Here is a 19,020-nt window from a genome sequence, read left to right as displayed (position 1 = left end):
AAATAAATATAATTTTATATTAAGAAAACAAGATACATTATCGTAACATAACCCGATAATTCGAAAACCAAAGATACGAGATTTAAAAGGTCGTTTTCTAAATAATCGATTTTTTTCAAGTTTGCCTATACAATCAAAATATAATAAATTTTATGAAAAACTAGCTGACGCCGCGCGGTTTCACCCGCGTGGTTAACGTTCCCGTAGGAATATAGGTATAATATATAGCATATAGCCTTCCTCGATAAATGGGCTATCTAACACTGAAAGAATTTTTCAAATTGGACCAGTGGTTCCTGAAATTAGCGCGTTCAATCAAACAAACAAACAAACAAACAAACTCTTCAGCTTTATAATATTAGTATAGACAAGAAACATATTACAACTATACATAACCTCAACGTAACCTGATAAATCAAATCGCAAAAGATTAAACATTTTTTAAGCATGTTTAAACGATATAAACGGTAACGAAACCTGAAAAATCAATTCACAAAGAACTTTTGCTTTTTTGATATGACCGAGAAAAACAGAAATTATCGAATGTCGATTTTCAAGGAAGAGATATCGATTCACTGGATCGATTCGATACTACATATCGATTCAAAAGATCGATTTTTTTGACTTGAAGATTCGATTCTTCGATTAATCGATCTCATATCGCCATCCCTAATTGACAGCCCACTAATGTTGAATTCACTATCTGAGTGTTAAAATCAAGTTATAATGCTATTCTTTATGTATTTGTGTTCATTCGATTGCATCAAACATTACTTGGGATATTAACAGTAAGTACTTTTAATGTAAAACATTGATACTTACACGATTTAGTTATAGTAATGTATGAATATCGAGGTTAAAGATATAGCTTCTAGCAAGCATTTGTATTCGCTAATTGGGTTCCTTTCACAAGATGAAAGGTATTTGACTGGTTGGTTTAGGTGAATCCGATAGACTACGATCATTTTTGAATATAAAAGATACCTGATGTTATCAATGTGTTTAAATCATAATTAGTTTACGTATTTGTATGATATAATATTAAAAGTAATTATATAATATTAGAATTTAAGCAGGCGCCCCGCGGTTTCACCTGCGTAGTGCCTGTGGTAATATGGGGTTAAAATATAGCTTAAGCACTCACAAATAATGTGGATTTTTACACTAAATTAATTTTTAAATTCAGTAAATCTAGACATTACCCTCTACAACCTCGTATACTTTACCTCTTTATAATATTACTAGGCGATCCTCCGCGGTTCCATTGCGTAGTTCCCGTTCACATGAAAAAATTTTTTTCTTTGCTTAGCACATTAGCCAAGTTTGTCCTCAAGTTAAACATGCTTAAATTAGTTTTACTTTAATCATCAGCTTACCAATTATAATAGTGCTTCATCGTCATTATCAACCCATATTTGGCTCACTGCTGAGCTCGAGTCTCCTCTCAGAATGCGAGGAGTTAGGCAAATAGTCCACCATGCTGGCCCAATGCGGTTTGGTAGACTTCACACACAGAGAATTAACAAAATTCTCTGGTATTTGCAGGTTTTCTCATGATGTTTTTCCATCATCATTTGAGACACGAGATATTTAATTTCTTAAAATGCACACAACTGAAAAGTTGGAGGTGCTTGCCCCGGACCGGATTCGAACCCACACCCTCAGGAATCGCAGGCAAAAGGTCCACTGGGCTATCTTAGCTCTTTCACAACAGTGTTATCTCACAGCAAAATGATATTGACTTCCAGATGCCAGCGCCCAGGAGGTTGTCAGTGAAACAGCTGAGTAAACTGGTAGAGTTTGCGGAGAACCACCGAGATGTCGCAGTGGGCCGAGGGTCGGGTGCTCTGGCTTTCAAAGCCACCCGTGATGCCTGGCAAGCTGTGGCTCAAGACTTGAACTCGGTGCCGGATGGCATAAAAAAAACCCCGGAACAGTGGAGAAGAGTGAGTATTGTTGAATTTAGTTTTTCATGCACTTTTGTACATCAGATCAATGATGTTAAATACTGTTAGATGTGTTACTAACATATGCAGTGCTGAAAATGTAAAATGAGGCGCTCAAAAGAGGTAATTTATACACAACTTAATGTTAGTTGTGGTCAACAACGAAAGTTATTTAAACAAATAATATATTTCTTTTGTAAATAGATCTTAAATTGTTTTCCATAAATTGTATCCTTATAATATGACCTAGCTAAAGTTATTCATTGATAAATATCATGAAGTAGCTTACTACAGAGTGCGGAGTGCCAGTTGCAATGTGTCGTTGATATCGACAGTACCCTACGATTATGTATTTTATGTTACATGGATAGTCAGAATTATTTGAATTACTTTGTATGAAAATATATAAAAAGAAGGTTTTTTTTTTGTTATGAAAAATTAGTTACTCCTATAAGTAGACTTGTCAACACCTTGAAGTTATGGGGAGTACTCCTGAGCAACCTGTATAAGAAGAATAATCATACTTGCTTTGTTCAAACAGTACTGGATAGAGTTCAAAGCCAAGACGAAGTTGAAGGCTGCCGACTCCAGGAGATACGGTGCCAGAGTGACGGGTGATGGACGCAAGCTCACCCCTCTCACGGAGCTGGAGAGGAGGGTTGTGGAGCTCCTGGGCCCCGTAGCTACCAAGAGATTGCATGGCGTGTGGTTACCGCTCAGTGTTAGTATTATTTACTATTACAATAGAAGCTTTTTATTCCCATTAAGTAGATTATATGTATTTACTAGCGGACGCCCGCGACTTCGTCCGCGTGACACTCGATGTAAACTTTCAACTACCACTACCCAACACTACCCCTACCATACCCCCTACCCTACCTTACCCTACCTTACCCTACCCTACCCTACCCCTACTTTTTCCTGAATTTTCTTTGCTATAAACCTCACGGAGCCTGAGACCTTTCCAACGAATGCAAAACCGTGGAAGCCGGTTTGTGCGTTCTAGAGTTATAGCATCAGGAAGGAAAATCCGACTTATTTTTATATGTATATATATAGATATGGGCCTCATAAGAAGGCTCAGAGTCACACAGAGCGGGCGATAGAGCGATATATGTTTGGAGTATCTCTGAGTGATCAAATAAGAAATGAGGAGTTCCGCAGAAGAACCAAAGTCTGTCTTCAGCTGAGAAGCTGAAGTGGTCGGGACATCATTTGAAGAGCTGATGGATGTTGGGTCCCAAAGTGCTGGAATGGAGACCTCGCACTAGTAAGCGCAGTGTTGGTCGACTCCCCACCAGGCAGACCGATGACATTAAGCGAGTCGCAGGGATTCGCTGGATGCAGGTGGCTCAGTATCGTGATGTTTGGAAGTCCCTACAAAAGGCCTATGTCCTGCAGTGGACGTCCATCAGCTGATATGATGATGATAATGGTGCCGCTCAACAAGCTGAGAATGACTTCCTCTTTATAGTAATCAGACAAAATATGTGATATTATTAATAATAAATTACTTAATTATTTTGCAGACAAAAACAGAATCTGAGCCCGATGCAGACCAAGAGTCTGAGTCATCGATAGCAGAGGAACAGACGGGAGAGGAAAACAGATGTGTCTCCGATACTCCGGAGGGAGAGCGTATCAGTGAGGTGGTCATGAAGGTGGAGAGGTCCTCATCACCGGAGGAACATGTTGTTGAAGTGGAGTTGCAGCAGCAGAGAGTGGAGTACGAGGAACCTGCGACTCTATCCAATAATAGACAAGGAAATGGTGAGAATCTTTTGAATTTTTTTTTCTTTACGCATGCATTATGTGAGCCGTGATAGCCCAGTGGATATGACCTATGCCTCTAACTCCAGAGGGTGTTGGTTCGAATCCGTACATTTTAAGAAATTAAATACATCGTGAAGAAATCTGCATACCAGAGAATTTTCTTAATTCATGAATGTGTGAAGTCTGCCAATCTAGAGTAGTAGACTAACCTAAGCCCTCTCATTCGCAGTGCAGACTCGTGCTCAACAGTGAGCCAATATGGGTCGGTAATGGTGATGATAACGTGAGGAGTAAGCTGGTGAATGTGTTACGAAAATTATTATATTGTTGTATATGTATTCTGGCGATGTGTGCTGCCATCTACAGGCACAGTGAAACAGTTTTTGTTATTTAAAACTACCAGTAGATGGCGTTTTTTTAGAGAACTTTGAAACAAACCCTTTTAGTATACTTGAGGCACCTTGCGATGTAGTTATGCCGGTTGCTCATAGATGGCGTTTTATTATTTGTAAGAACTTTGAAACAAACCCTTTGAGTGTACTTGAGGCACCTTGCGATGTAGTTATGCCGGTTGCTCATAGATGGCGTTTTATTATTTGTAAGAACTTTGAAACAAACCCTTTGAGTGTACTTGAGGCACCTTGCGATGTAGTTATGCCGGTTGCTCATAGATGGCGTTTTATTATCTGCAAGAAGGTTGTTATATTCAAATTCTTTTTGTATTTCGCTTTGTGAACATTTATGATACAAATAATGTAATTTAATCAAATTATATATTTCAGGACGTTTGAACGATGTGCTAGTATACTCCGGTCCGGCGCACCACGCGCTGCCACAGAGACGGAAGAAGCCAAAATGTGAGTCACAGAAAAAAATATCTATATATATAAAAATGTTTGTTAGTCTCGCTAAAACTCGAGAACGGCTTAACGGATTTATCTTATCTTGGTCTTGAAATGTTCGTGGAGGTATAGGGAAGGTTTTATTGGTAAGAAAAATTAGTATAATTGCCGGGAAAACCATAAAAACAACCCTTTTCTATTTCCCATACAAACGTTTAAGAGTCAAGCGGTAGGGGTAGGGTAGGGGTAGAGGTATAGAAGGGTAGAGTAGGGATAGAGAATAAGTGCACTTATGTCAAAACGAAGCTTGACCGGGTCCGTTAGTTTAAAATAAATAGCATTTATAGACTTTGCCGATAAAGTCTAAGTCAAAGTCAAAATTCATTTATTTCAAATATGCTTAGTTTACAAGCTCTTTCGAAACGTCAGGTGATAATATTAAACTTAAGATAATGGTGATAATAATCATTCGAAAACTTAAAATTAAAGTTACGAGGGTTCCAAACGCGCCAAACGATAGAAATGAAAACATATCTAATAGTATAACTTTACTGTATACACATTGACCGGCTAAAGTGTTTCTATACACTTCAGGCGCTTCGTATGGACTTTACGTGTGGTCTGTGGGTATTTGGAGACGTTTGACTCCTAAATGGACGACCGGTCGTCCATCGTATCCGTTACGTGACATGTAAAAAAATATAAAGGGAACTAAGGGCAATAGGCGAGCACAGTATCATGCTCCGCGCGATAGAGAAATATAAAGATTATTTAAATGGCTCACAACGGTAGATTAAAACCGCATTCCCTGACTGTCGGCTTCTTCAACGCAGACTGGCTCACCGATAAAATACTCGCGGGCAGCGAATAATTAAGAATGCATCCCACTATACCGTTAATTATAATACCATTCGACTCGCACTTGGCTGGTTAGTTTAATTATTCTTGTCCAATATTTCCAGTACGTCAAGACGAAAACGTGCCTCGCTGGGCGTACAACATAGAGAGGCGACGGATCGCTGTCGAGGAGAGACAGGCGGCGGCCATGGAGGCGCTGGTCAACATCATGAGAGACATCAGGGACGACATACGGAGACTCGACCCCAACAAGTGTCGGTTATAGCCCACCGAGCCACATTACAGCAGCACGGTGGGGTTAGCTCCACATACATCAGAGTACAACTGTAGAGGAGAGACAGGCGGCCATGGAGGCGCTGGTCAACATCATGAGAGACATCAGGGACGACATACGGAGACTCGACCCCAACAAGTGTCGGTTATAGCCCACCGAGCCACATTACAGCAGCACGGTGGGGTTAGCTCCACATACATCAGAGTACAACTGTAGAGGAGAGACAGGCGGCCATGGAGGCGCTGGTCAACATCATGAGAGACATCAGGGACGACATACGGAGACTCGACCCCAACAAGTGTCGCTTATAGCCCACCGAGCCACATTACAGCAGCATGGTGGGCTCGACATACGTCAGAGTACAACTGTAGAGAGACAGGCGGCGGCCATGGAGGCACTGGTCAACATCATGAGAGACATCAGGGACGACATACGGAGACTCGACCCCAACAAGTGTCGCTTATAGCCCACCGAGCCACATTACAGCAGCACGGTGGGGCTAGCTCCACATACATCAGAGTACAACTGTAGAGGAGAGACAGGCGGCGGCCATGGAGGCACTGGTCTAAATCATGAGAGACATCAGGGACATCATCACTTACCATCAGGTGTGATTGCAGTCAACTGACTTGTGAAGAAAAAAAAAGCCACATTCGAGCAGCATGGTGGGTCTATAGCACAAACAAATTAAGATCAAAGTTTGTAATCAAAGAAAAAATTCTCTAGTTATTTTTTTAAATGGCGACGCGATGCACGTATTCTGTCAAAAAAGCCATTTTCTATTTTCACATTGTTAAAACAACACAAATGAACATTTTGGCTGGTGGGAGGCTTCGGCCGTGGCTAGTTACCACCCTACCGACAAAGACGTACCGCCAAGCGATTTAGCGTACCGATACGATGTCGTGTAGAAACCGAAAGGGGTGTGGATTTTCATCCTCCTACTAACAAGTTAGCCCGCTTCCATCTTAGACTGCATCATCACTTACTATCAGGTGAGATTGTAGTCAAGGGCTAATTTGTAAAGAATAAAAAAAAAACGTTTCAAGATGCAATAATAATTCAAGGGAATATATTTTTGTAAATATGTATTTAAAGTTTTAAATCTTAAATATCTTGTAAATAGTAGAAAGTAGTAGTAAATTAAATATGTAAATTTTAATTTTACTTTTATCTTGTAAATATAAATGAAATCTATATAAGACTAGCGGACGCCCGCGACTTTTACTACCTATTTCACCAATTTAGACGTTGAATTTTAAAACTTCTTGAATCACATCATATTTTGTATTTTTTTTTATGATTTATGAATTTTTTTTAAATAACTCTAAAAATTAAGGACTTTCCATACAAACTTTAAACACCTATTTCACCACCTTCTATTTTTATTTTAGGGTCAAAAACCCTATGTTTGGCTCCAAGGTCCCATTTACCATAATACCAAAATTCATCTTTATCGGCTCAGCCGTTTAGCCGTGAAAATGTAACAGACAGACACTTAATTTCGCATTTATAATATTAGTATAGATAAGGGCAAGCTCCTTTTTCAAAATGGATGCAACATCAAATTTGTATTTTGTTGTTAAGGTTTTGTTAAGGCTTTGAAAAGACTTCAAGACAGATCAGAGACTGCCGAGATTTTTATATCTATTGCTCTTTTGAAAAATCAAATTATTGTTATTTTGAGCTTTTTGAATTTTAAAAGCTGAATGGAGCTCTGTGACAAAGCATCCTAGAGTAAGTAGGTTGAATTGTAACTATAAGTAACTGTTTTGTTAGGTGGATAACCTGTTAAAATAGTGGTAAATTATATATATTTTTTTTACAATTTATTGTTTTTTTTACCTGAACAAACCCTGAAAAAAACTTGTTTTCCTGAGAATCAATTGACAACTCTGATAAATATATTCTCTTATCTGGTTTCCCTATTTTGAATTTCAATCGTCTCCAGCTTTATTCATGTTTTTGACTCTAAATCTATAATAATTGAAGAATCTTAAAAAACTAGGCACATTTGGTTTGAGGAGTAAGTTGGTGAAAGAGTTCTGAAATTGTGCGTGCTGCCATCTACAGGCATAGCGAAACGGTATCTGATATTTAAAAATACCAATAGATGGCGTTCTTAGAGAACTGGAAACAAACCCTTTTGTACACCTAATGGATGCAGATGATGCAGTTATGCCTGAGGATCATAGATGGCGTTTTGGTTGTTTTACCGTCTAAAAAGGAGGAAGTTTTCTATTCGTCGAAATCCAATTTTAAACTCTTTAAATTTTATAAGCTAAATGGAGCACTATGTGGAAAAAACATCCTAAAGTAAGTAGATTGAATTGTCTATGTAACTGTTATATTATGTGGTACCTGTTAAAACGGAGATAAATTATATATTTTTTCAATTTATTGTTTTCTTTACCTGAACAAATCCTGAAAAATACTTGTTTTCCTGCAAATCAATCGGCAATTCTGGAAAATATATTCTGTACTGGTTTCTTTAAGCTCTATTGATTTGAGGAGTAAGTTTGATATATAAGCAGTGTTTAGTATTTTAAAATATCAATAGATGGCGTTCTTAGAGAACTTACAACAAACCCTTTTGTACACTTCAGGAACCCATTGCGATGCAGTTATGCCTGAGAATCAGAAAAGGCGTTTTGTTTTTTTTTTTTTCACCGACAAAAATGACTGCTCTCAATTCGTCGAAACCTGTTAATTTTTTTTTAAAAGTTTCAGTCGTGTGATCTACACCTAAGTTAATGGGTCTAGAGCAAACTTTACAGACTAGCTAGAAAATCGTAGAAATTACAATAAAGCTTACGAAAGCTGCTATAATATCTTATTAATCTATGAACTGCGCGTAGGGACACTCGCATCTTATTCCGGTGACGTCATAATGTTTGCATCACACTTTAACCCTTTAACTCAATAAAGCCTAACTAAAATACATATACAGGGTGCTCGGGAGTATCTCGCATAACTTCAAGCTGTTGACGAGTCCACGTATAAGAGCCGAACTGCATATCTAATATTTTTTCTAACTAAATATAAAATCTTTTTATGTTTTAGTTTTCAAACTTGGCTACGTCATAATTATAAAGATGCGTATAAGGGACACATTTTAAGATCTATTAAGAAAAGAAATATTATTTACTCTGAAATGAAAACATTAATTTCAGAACACATGTTCCCTGAACATTTTTAATTAATTTTCGGTATTAATAATTTATTGAGATAATTTATTTATTTATTTATTTTATACACCTATATATGTAAACATTACAGGCTAAAACCTAATGTCTTTATATGTATAAACGATGTATAATTCCAGATTCATTTCATATTTAGAATTCCCTCGACCGCGCATGCGTGGATATATTGTTTCGTCCATCCATTACATCTTTACCACTTCATCATTCCACATCGCATCACCTATTTGATAGTACTTTTATTTTATATCCTTTTACAATTATTATTATCAGTGAAATAATAAATATAGGTACCATACCAATCAACAATATCGCCTCATTACTATATACTAATGTTAAACCTCCATGGCGATACTGCATTACTTGAACATATCTGCTAAAAGTTCTGTGAAATTCAGCAGGTTTTTCCCATAACCTCAGAGTTATGGAAAAAACTCCCCAGCACCCTGTATAAGTAAAACACATTTTCAATTTCTTCTCATTTATTATGAAATGCGAAATGATAATTAATAAAAACATAACAATTACTATTTGAGCTTATACTTTAAACAATTAACCGCCACATACCTACATTAAAAGATACAGCATTAGATAATTTGTGATATAAATATCTCTATAATTTGGCTATAAATTATATTCGTAGCCATAATAGGGATGATGACAGTTTTTTAAATTGCATATAAATTAAGAATACGCTAATAGTAAAGCAATTTTGTATAAGTAACAAGGTATCTGCGATCATTACTTTCGGAGCTACAGGGATTTAAAGGGTCAGATTTGCGGCGCTGCCGCGGATCCCTGAAAAACGCTCCATACAAAATGGTACGAACATATGACGTCGTAGGCAATTAATGATCGTTAGATTTGTATGGGCGTTTAAAAAAATTACTAATATCTTTGTTATTTCTGCGTTTATGTTTGTAGTTTATATATTAAAAAATGTCACATTTAACGTAAGAAAGCTAAAACTGTCTGAATTTTTATCTAATTATGATAAAATATTTTTAGTAGATTTTGAAATTTTATAATCTTATTTATTTTGCAAATATCCAGTCAATCTTTGCTTTTTATGTATAAATTAGTTAACATTGACCTTATTTACCCAAATGTATCGTAAAAATCAATATATTCAAACCTAGTCATCATCCCCATTCTCGTAAAACTAAAAAAAGGCAACTTTCCTTTTCACGGCCCAACAGCGCTCCCCCATATATACAGTAGAACCCGTTTAATACGATTTCGCAGGGACCTAACTAAAAACGCGTCTTAGACTGGAAAGCGTATTATACGGGATACGGGATAGTAAAAAAATTAATGACTAATGTACACATACATAGTATTAAAAATTTGTGTATTTGGTGTAAAGACTACCTAATTATGCTACTTAAAGTAATCACTAATTCTGGTATGACAAAAAGATTTTTATGCATTAGCAATTACGAAATTTTCAATTAAATTTGACTTTTGCAGTGTGTCTTCAAAATGTGCAATTCAGAATCGCATCATGTCAAGGGTCGTTTGCTGTCAGGGTCTTTCAGTTCTTTAAGATATCATGTACAAGTCTTGTCTTGATCTATCAGTTGTAATTTATTTGTCGCATTTGGAATTAGACGCGTGTGACATGTAGGCGTATTAAACGGGATGACGAATCGTATTAAGCGTTAGGAAATGTATGAAAACATGTCTCAAGTTGTAGAGACTGGCGTAAAATTACGTAATATGAGTAACGCGTAAACCACCCATGGGTACTAAAGTTACCAATTTCTTTTAAGTTGTGTATTGGAGCTATATAAACAAATTTATTGGTGGAAATCATTGTTAAACAAACTAATTTTAAAAAATAAACGTAATCATAACTGCAAAACAACGTATTTTAGAAAAATAGTTGAAATCAGACGAGCGATAATGGGGATGATGACTAGGTTTGAATATATTGATTTTTATGATGCATTCGGGTAAATAGGGTCAATGTTAACTAATTTATACATAAAAAGCAAAGATTGTCTGGATATTTGCAAAATAAATGAGATTATAAAATTTCAAAAACTACTAAAATTTTTTTATCGTAATTAGATGAAAATTCATACAGTTTTAGCTTCCTTACATTAAATGTGACATTTTTTAATATATGAACTATAAAGATAAACGCACAAATAACAAAGATATTAGTAATTTTGTTTGAACGCGCATACAAATCTAACGATCATTACATTGCCTATGACGTCATTTTTTCAAGCCATTTTGTATGCGGCGTTTTTCAGGGATCCGCGGCAGCGCCGCAAATCTGACTCTTTAAATCCCTGTAGCTCCGAAAGTAATGATCGCAGATACCCTGTTCCTTTTACAAAATTGCTTTACTATTAGTATACTTATACAATTTAAAAAACTGTCATCATCCCTATTGCCCGACTATCGCACAAAACCCGCTATTATTTAAATTTTTATCTTTATTTCTAGATTGTCTTTGGTTTTTTACTTTTTCTATACATTATTTTACTCTACCAAGGAATAAAACATTCATAATGTACAAAGATAAAAAAAAATATGTTTTTGAAATCACGCGTCTGCGGACGGACCGCGCACTCAGAGCGCGGTTTTAAAAATAAGAATTTAATATCCATAGACGTGTTTTGTAGAAGTAGTGCGGGACCTATTGCCATCCTTGTTCTTTTTACCATGTGTAATATAAGTAAGAGTGTGACACAAAATTGGCTAAATAACCAAAAGAAGGTAAAAAATAAATCACTACGCAATCGACCAAAAAATGGTCGACCAACAATGGGGTGATATTGAAATCGACCATATTTTAGTCGATCAACATCGGAGTGGAATGCGAGAAATCGTTTTATGCGTGATCGTCTTAAGCGGGTTCTACTGTTTATGCCTACTATATGAAGCCTAAAGTTTCGTTCGAAATGTCCCCTTCCTCTAATGACCGCCGCCTTCCGCCATAATGACCAACGGCTTCGCCTGCGGGTCGTCGTATCTACTATTCGTGTTTATGTTATACATCGACACGACACCATACGTCAGTATGCCGAGACACATTGACGTCACCATCAGTCCAGCCAATATGTGGGCACTGAAATACGGCCCACAGTTAACTGCTGGGCCGAACTTGTGCGAGCCCGCGTCAGGTTTAGGGCTCTCCTCAGGGCTCTCAGAACTCGCAGGGCTGTCAGGGTTCAAATCCTCAGGGTTATCAAAATCTTGCCTTAGTGCTGCATGGTTTATGAAGGGCTGGATCTAGAAGGATTTTATTCAATTACTAGCGGACTAGCATTGGTAAATATCAAGTAGCTTACTAGTGAAGTGCGGAGTTCCAGTTGCAATATGTCGTCGATATCGACTGTTAGTCGCACTACTATGATTACGTATTTTAAAATGCAAGGATAGATAAAGGCGTGTGTTACATGGATAGTCGGAATTATTTGAATGAAGTTGTATGAAAACATAAAGATAAAGTTTTTTTTTTAGTTAAAAAAAATTGGTTACAATATTCGGCTCGACTTGTTTGATGTGTGACACTTGATGTTATGGGAATTACTCCCGAGCACCCTGTATAATAAATTAGTACACCTTGTAAAAATATGACTTTAAACATTTTTATTTCCATTTTAAAAAATATTTCTATTAAAAAAAAGACCTTTTTCTATTAAAAAAAAAACAACCCCTTTTTAAACACAACTCAACTCATGTTGACCAGCACCAACGGCTCGTCACGTCTCGTACGACCAGTTCTCTGTCACACAACACACAACACAACTCACTTGGTAGTGCGCGATGGTGACCGCGCTGCCGTCCCTCATGTTGACCAGCACCAACGGCTCGCTGCACACGTGCGACCAGTTCTCTGTCACACAACACACAACACAACTCACTTGGTAGTGCGCGATGGTGACCGCGCTGCCGTCCCTCATGTTGACCAGCACCAACGGCTCGCTGCACACATACGACCAGTTCCAAGGCGCGCCCGCACGCAGGTCCGTGCGCCCCACCTCCTCGCCCCACTCCAACAAAGCCACGCTATCTGTCACATAAGAGTCATCACCATTAACAGACGATAAACGTCCACTTCTGGACATAGGCCACTTACCGATAGACGTTAAAATTGAATATCTAGTCCCTAAAGAAAATTACTACACATATAAGTATAAAAAACCTAAGCAGTTCTTAAAATCTCTAAGAAATAACAGAAAAAAAAATATATAGTGAAAGAACTACCGGCTACATGGTGCCCAAAATATATAATAAAATTGAGTGGCTCAAAAAAGAAAGGGAGATCAGTGAAGGAGTCCTCAAGAAGAAATTAAAGAAAGTTTTCCTTGGGGACCCAATCCATCACTGACGGATTTACTTTATAGAAATTGTTTTGCACCTTTTGTAATTTTTTTTTTGTATTATTTCACTTTATAATATTAAATTCCTAGGTTACCTTAGTTTTAATTATCTTATTAAAATTAGATTTAGCAATTACTTTTAAAAAAAATAACTAGAATAATGAGCGTCAACTCGCCAACAAACTGCCTGTACAGTTTGGCGAGAGTATCGATATGTAAAATAATTGTTATATCTTATCAATAAAATAAATTTAAAAAAAAAAAGTGGTCTTCTAAACAAAACTGTCTCAAGCCGTCAGTTTCCAGCGGCTCCCTACAACCTGCTTGATGTCCTCGGTCCACCTAGTGAGGGGTCGACCAACACTGCGCTTCCCAGCACCTTGGGACCCCAACGTCCATCGGCTCTTCGAACTATGTGCTCTGCCTATTGCCACTTCAGCTTCGCGACTAGTTGAGCTATGTCAGTGACATTTTTTCTGCAGATCTCCTCACTTCTGATTCGATCATCGCCTGCTGAGTGACTTTGAGCCCACAAGAGTCAATAGATAAACTCTATAAAATGATTTTGAATTTTGTTGTAAAGTACAGGGCCAGGGAGCTAGCTACAATCGTTTGCAAAACCATCATTCATATACGTCCATCTTATACAGGGTGCTCGGGAGTATTTTCCATTACTCTGGGGTTACATTCTTTGCCGAATATTAATTAAAAATGTTCAAGGAACATATGTTCTAAAATTAATATTTTTCGGGGTAAATAATATTTCTTTTGTAAATAGATCTTAAAATGTACGCATCCTCATAATTATGACGTAGCCAAGTTTTAAGTATTTAAAAATGCAAAGATACTATAGTCCACAACTTTAGGTTTTTTACACAACAATAATACTACTCAAAAAGGTTCTTTTAAGCGACACTTTTCGTTTCGATTTACATACATTTTATTTTTAATAATAAGCTTTACGGCTCTGGGTTCTAGCCCTTTTGAGCCCGGATTCACATACAATTAATTAATTATCTTGGACTAATTATAGAAGGACCTGCCTCGCAAGACGTTACCTCTCTGTCAATCAATCAACGATCTAACGCGTGTATACTTATATCGTATCGATGTTTCATTGTTGTAATCGTTTTCGTCGACTGAAAAAACTCCCTAATCATTCCGGTTTGTGTAGTAAGTAGTTCAATGGCATGAAAAATGGTCAACAACTTCTAATTCACTAAAAGATGACGTGACGTTCGATTTCAGTTTCACCTGATGGTAAGCGATGATGCAATCTAAGATTTTTTTTTTTATTGTTTACAAGTTAGCCCTTGACTACAATCTCACCTGATGGTAAGTGATGATGTAGTCTTAGATGGAAGCGGGCTAACTTGTAAGGAGGAGGATGAAAATCCACACCCCTTTCGGTTACGGCATCGTACCGGAACGCTAAATCGCTCGGCGGTACGTCTTTGCCGGTAGGGTGGTAACTAGCCACGGCCGAAGCCTTCCACCAGCCAGACCTGGTCCAATTAAGAAAACCTCAATCAGCCCAGTCAGGAATCCAACCCAGGACCTCCTTCTTGTAAATCCACCGCGCATACCACTGCGCCACGGAGGTCATCAAAAACATAATTATAATAAATAATAAATTTGTAATAAAAACAAGCATATCTAAAAGAAAAATAGATACTATTCTTCTAACGAACGAACAAACAGCAAAACATCGATCCATTAATTTAATATTCTGTGTACAGATTATATTATTCTTGTTAAATATTTTATTATTTATTTTTGTTAAATATTATCGATGACTGAGTTTACCTCGTACCCTTCAAAAAACGACAGACAATTTTGTTGCTGCATTTGGGTGCGATCCATTTCCATTTCTAATTCCTCTATGTTAAATATTTAGAGTTTGCACAAAAACAATACAAACGACATAAAAAGAACCCAAGCAGACATGAGTCACAAACCATTATGAAAAATAAAGATATTGAGTTTTATGGGTATTAAATGTGCATTTATAAAATTAAATTATAACTTTAATTATTTTATAAATGTCGTATTTTCATATCAAAAGAAGAAAGAAGTTGTAATTAAAACGATGATTTCTTTTATTTTAATGTGAATTTAACCTTTCATTTATTGCAGAATTACCATATACTATGATAATTTTTTTGATTTTGTATTAATAAGTGAAAGAAGATTTGACATTTGACAGTTCACACTTCACAGCACAGAACACTACTTTATTTGCTGTCTATGACTAATACTCCTACTTATATATCAGTATTCGTTAATGATTCTTTAACTAAATCCAGTCTGTCGTGCGTATTTTCTTCCCTTGTAATTTTTGTTATTTCGTTTTGTTCTCGTTTCGTTGTTATTGTTAATTATAGTTTATTTGTTGTTTGTTTACTGTTTTTACCCGACTGCAAGAAGGGTTATGTTTTTCGCGCGTATCTTGTATGTATGTATGTAATATTCTTTATTACCTCATATCTTCCAAACCGTTGAACGGATTTACGTAATTCAGATAACGTTAGATTTGTTTTAATAACCCAAGTGTTCTTAGATAGGTGAAATTAGAAAAAAAAAACCAACAAGACGACTGTGAGACGCTATAGAATCGGGGTGAAGTTTTTTTTTTTGTGAATATTTCAACATGCGAATCAAATTCAAGGGATTTTTGTGAGAATTTCAAAATAGTATATCATGGCCATGTTAAAAAAACTACAATTAGGAAAACGTTATTTATTAATTCTAATATTAATTAAGTCTATACATAATACGCGAGGCGGACGACTATAAGGTGCGAGGTTTATGAAGTGTAGTTATAAAACACCTAAAATAGACTAAAAGAAATATATTGATTATAAAAATCGGACAAGTGCGAGTCGGATTCGGCCACCGAGGGTTGCGTAGATTTTTTGAATATTTACTTAATTTCGGTTGGACTTAGGTATACATTATCGTACTTTGTAACAAACGTAACCAATAAATCCGAAATTCACCATCTATCGTAACTAAAAAGTGTGAAATAAATTAATTAATTAAACAAATATAAAAACCCGGCATAAATGATATAAAAATTGATCAAACTAAAGTCGGGACCTAATAAAAAATGTAGACGAAATTCTATTCAATATAATAGGTCCCGACTGTTTTCTAATTGTTTTCTACACTTCTGGACTGAGCTTTTTTTTTCTTTTCAGTTTTTTTATCATTTATGCAGTCGGGTTTTTTATCAGTTTAATTAATTAATTTTATTTAGTTTAGTACGAAAATTAGTGAACCGGAGCCTGGTACTAGCCGGAGCAGTTATTCCGCGTTGCTATTGTTTCCGTCACCAAAAAAGAAACGTACGAATCAATCACCCTTATCGTCCTCCGAGAAAACCGTTTTGATTAATGTGTTTAAATATGTCGAGGAAACCTTATGCTTGCTTCTACATAATAAAGAAACAAAACTATAAGAGTTCTTTATTGCCTACGGAACCCTTAATATAAGTGAAGCATTATCTGTTTGATAAATAACAGGATATATTATATAGGAATATAAAATTAAAAAAATATTTGTTTACCACAGGAAGTTTTATTTCATGATAATATTCGTAAATAATGATAAAATGTTGAGCAAACCTGAGTCAGCTGTTTTTGTTTGTTTACATAGTTTAAAATACCTACTCAATCTGACTATAGGCGTGTTTTACATAGTCGGAATTATTTGAATTACTTTGAATGAAAACATTAAAAGTTATTAATTTTTTAGTTAAAAAATATTAATTATGCAGTTCGCCTCCTATAAGTGGACTTATCAACATCTTGAAGCTATGGAAAATGCTCCCGAGCACCCTGTAGCACCTTATAGGGGCTAGAAGTACGTACCTAAGTATTTTGTGGTACCTACCAACAGTCCATCGATCATCTTTAAATGAAAATTCGAATTCCAGCTCAAACTCTGTGTATGACATGCGAGTGTGTAGACCACGCTCCTTCCACTTTTCATCCGAGACTACGGGGACTTGGCTGAACATGGAGCGACGTTTGCTTGTTGATGAGGAAACGCCTAGAAAAAAAAAAACGAATTGTTGTCTATGCCACTGTTTTAATTACTCAAACAAAATTCAAATGCTAATACATTCTCGAGTCAGTACAAAACGAAGCGTCGCATTAGTACAAGTAATATTAATATTAAATATTATTCAAGAAAAATTGCGTTCTATAATTTGTATTTAAAAATTTAACATGCGTAATTGTTGTTAAAAATTACCTACGCAAATTAATTTATTAATCAATAATCTATATATATATAAAAGAAAGTCGTGTTAGTTACACCACTTACAACTCAAGAATGGCTGAACCGATTTAGCTGAAAATTGGCAGGAAGGTAGTTTAGAGCCAGGAGAAGGACATGGGATACTTGTTATTTTTTTTTTTTATACTTTTTATCACGGGTAGGGTAGGGTAGGGTAGGGGTAGGGTAGAGGTAGTTGAAAGTTTACATCGAGTTTCACGCGGACGAAGTCGCGGATGTCCGCTAGTTACCAATAAAAAATACTCCATCTTATTTCTTTAGTTTTAGTTAACAGGTTTTAAAATGTGTATTTAAAAACATAAGCCATTACTTGAATAAAATTGAAAATTACTGATGCGACGATTCGACTCGAGAATGTATTAGTTTTCCAATTTTGTATTTGGACATCGTTATGTTCCGTACGCTATATCTGCCTATTATTCTTTCTTTAGTCTGTGTCTATGATGAAATATTTATTCAGCAAATTTTAAAAAAATGGAGAAATTCGAAATAGCATTTTGTACACTTATTTGTCAATAGTAATTTAACATGTTTGAAGTTAAAAATACTAATAAAATTGCGTTTTATATAATTATTTTAGCAACTGGACTAACCGATAAATCTAAAAAGCGCTCCATTGCTGAAAACCGTCACACCTGGACGCGGCCTAACATTTAGATTTTCGGTTGGCAAAGTGTTCAATGCGTCGACATCAATAGGATTAACTTTGCCCGTGTAGAACGCCACGACAGGACCGGCCGCGACCTGACGAACGACCGAGTACACCTCCTTTATAAGCAAATCGTGTCTCCTCAAAGCAATAGATCTAGTTTCGTTAATTTTATCTTTGAAATAAATATAAAAATGGCGCAATCTTCCATCATAAACCTGCAACTCAGAACTAGAATCGCTTAAATAGAAAACATAACTCGCTAATGCTTGCAAATGACTTTTCAACGTTTTGTATGCTTGTGATACTGAAGGCAGATATGTTACTTTGTTTTCTTTCATCGCTTGACCTAAATGGTAGAAGGGTGTGCCGATATTGTCCTTAATAGTTACGTCTTCAGTACAAAGAGTCTCTTCTACGAATAGTATTACAATTTTCGATCGTTTTATAGCAATTTCTATAACATCTGAGAAGTCAGACGACTTTATCTTCGTGAACGGATTCGCTTCTTTTGATACTTCGTCGAGTACTTTGTCGTAATCTAATACAAATACTGGACTCGTATCGTGTGCCATGGCGTTTTGTAGACTTAATAAAAGTAATAAGAACAGCAACATATTTGTAACAATCTTAAACTTAATAATAATTTCTGCAAGACAAAATCTTCTTCCGTCTATTTTGAGCGTGTCATATTTACATGACAGCGTATTTGTAATTTATTCTATCAGACGGCTATCAAAATAGGTTACCATGTCCAGGTTCGTAAAACCTCATTAGAGGAATTTAATTTATTACTCGAAAATCGATGAAAACTTTCAACCCCCTTTTCGCCC

The 19,020-nt window shown here is 36.2% G+C and overlaps 2 protein-coding genes across 2 annotated transcripts; one reads left to right on the top strand and one right to left on the bottom strand.

Moving 5' to 3' along the window:
• Window positions 1–662: 662 nt before the first annotated feature.
• LOC112047106 (uncharacterized) lies at window positions 663–6,897 on the top strand. Its single transcript, XM_052889659.1, has 6 exons — window positions 663–788; window positions 1,749–1,946; window positions 2,488–2,667; window positions 3,476–3,716; window positions 4,502–4,576; window positions 5,524–6,897. The coding sequence occupies exons 2-6, from the start codon at window positions 1,749–1,751 to the stop codon at window positions 5,682–5,684; spliced, it is 855 nt and encodes a 284-aa protein (XP_052745619.1). The 5' UTR covers window positions 663–788; the 3' UTR covers window positions 5,685–6,897.
• A 4,343-nt stretch (window positions 6,898–11,240) lies between these two features.
• Window positions 11,241–18,762, bottom strand: LOC112047098 (uncharacterized). Its single transcript, XM_024084020.2, has 4 exons — window positions 18,132–18,762; window positions 17,131–17,289; window positions 12,667–12,926; window positions 11,241–12,142 (listed from the first exon to the last, which is right to left on the bottom strand). Exons 1-4 carry the CDS (start codon window positions 18,760–18,762, stop codon window positions 11,825–11,827), a joined length of 1,368 nt encoding a protein of 455 aa, XP_023939788.1. The 3' UTR covers window positions 11,241–11,824.
• Window positions 18,763–19,020: the final 258 nt, after the last annotated feature.

Source organism: Bicyclus anynana, chromosome 26 (assembly GCF_947172395.1).
Source record: "Bicyclus anynana chromosome 26, ilBicAnyn1.1, whole genome shotgun sequence".
Taxonomy (NCBI): Eukaryota; Metazoa; Arthropoda; class Insecta; order Lepidoptera; family Nymphalidae; genus Bicyclus; species Bicyclus anynana.
This window is presented reverse-complemented; position numbering and strand designations above follow the sequence as displayed.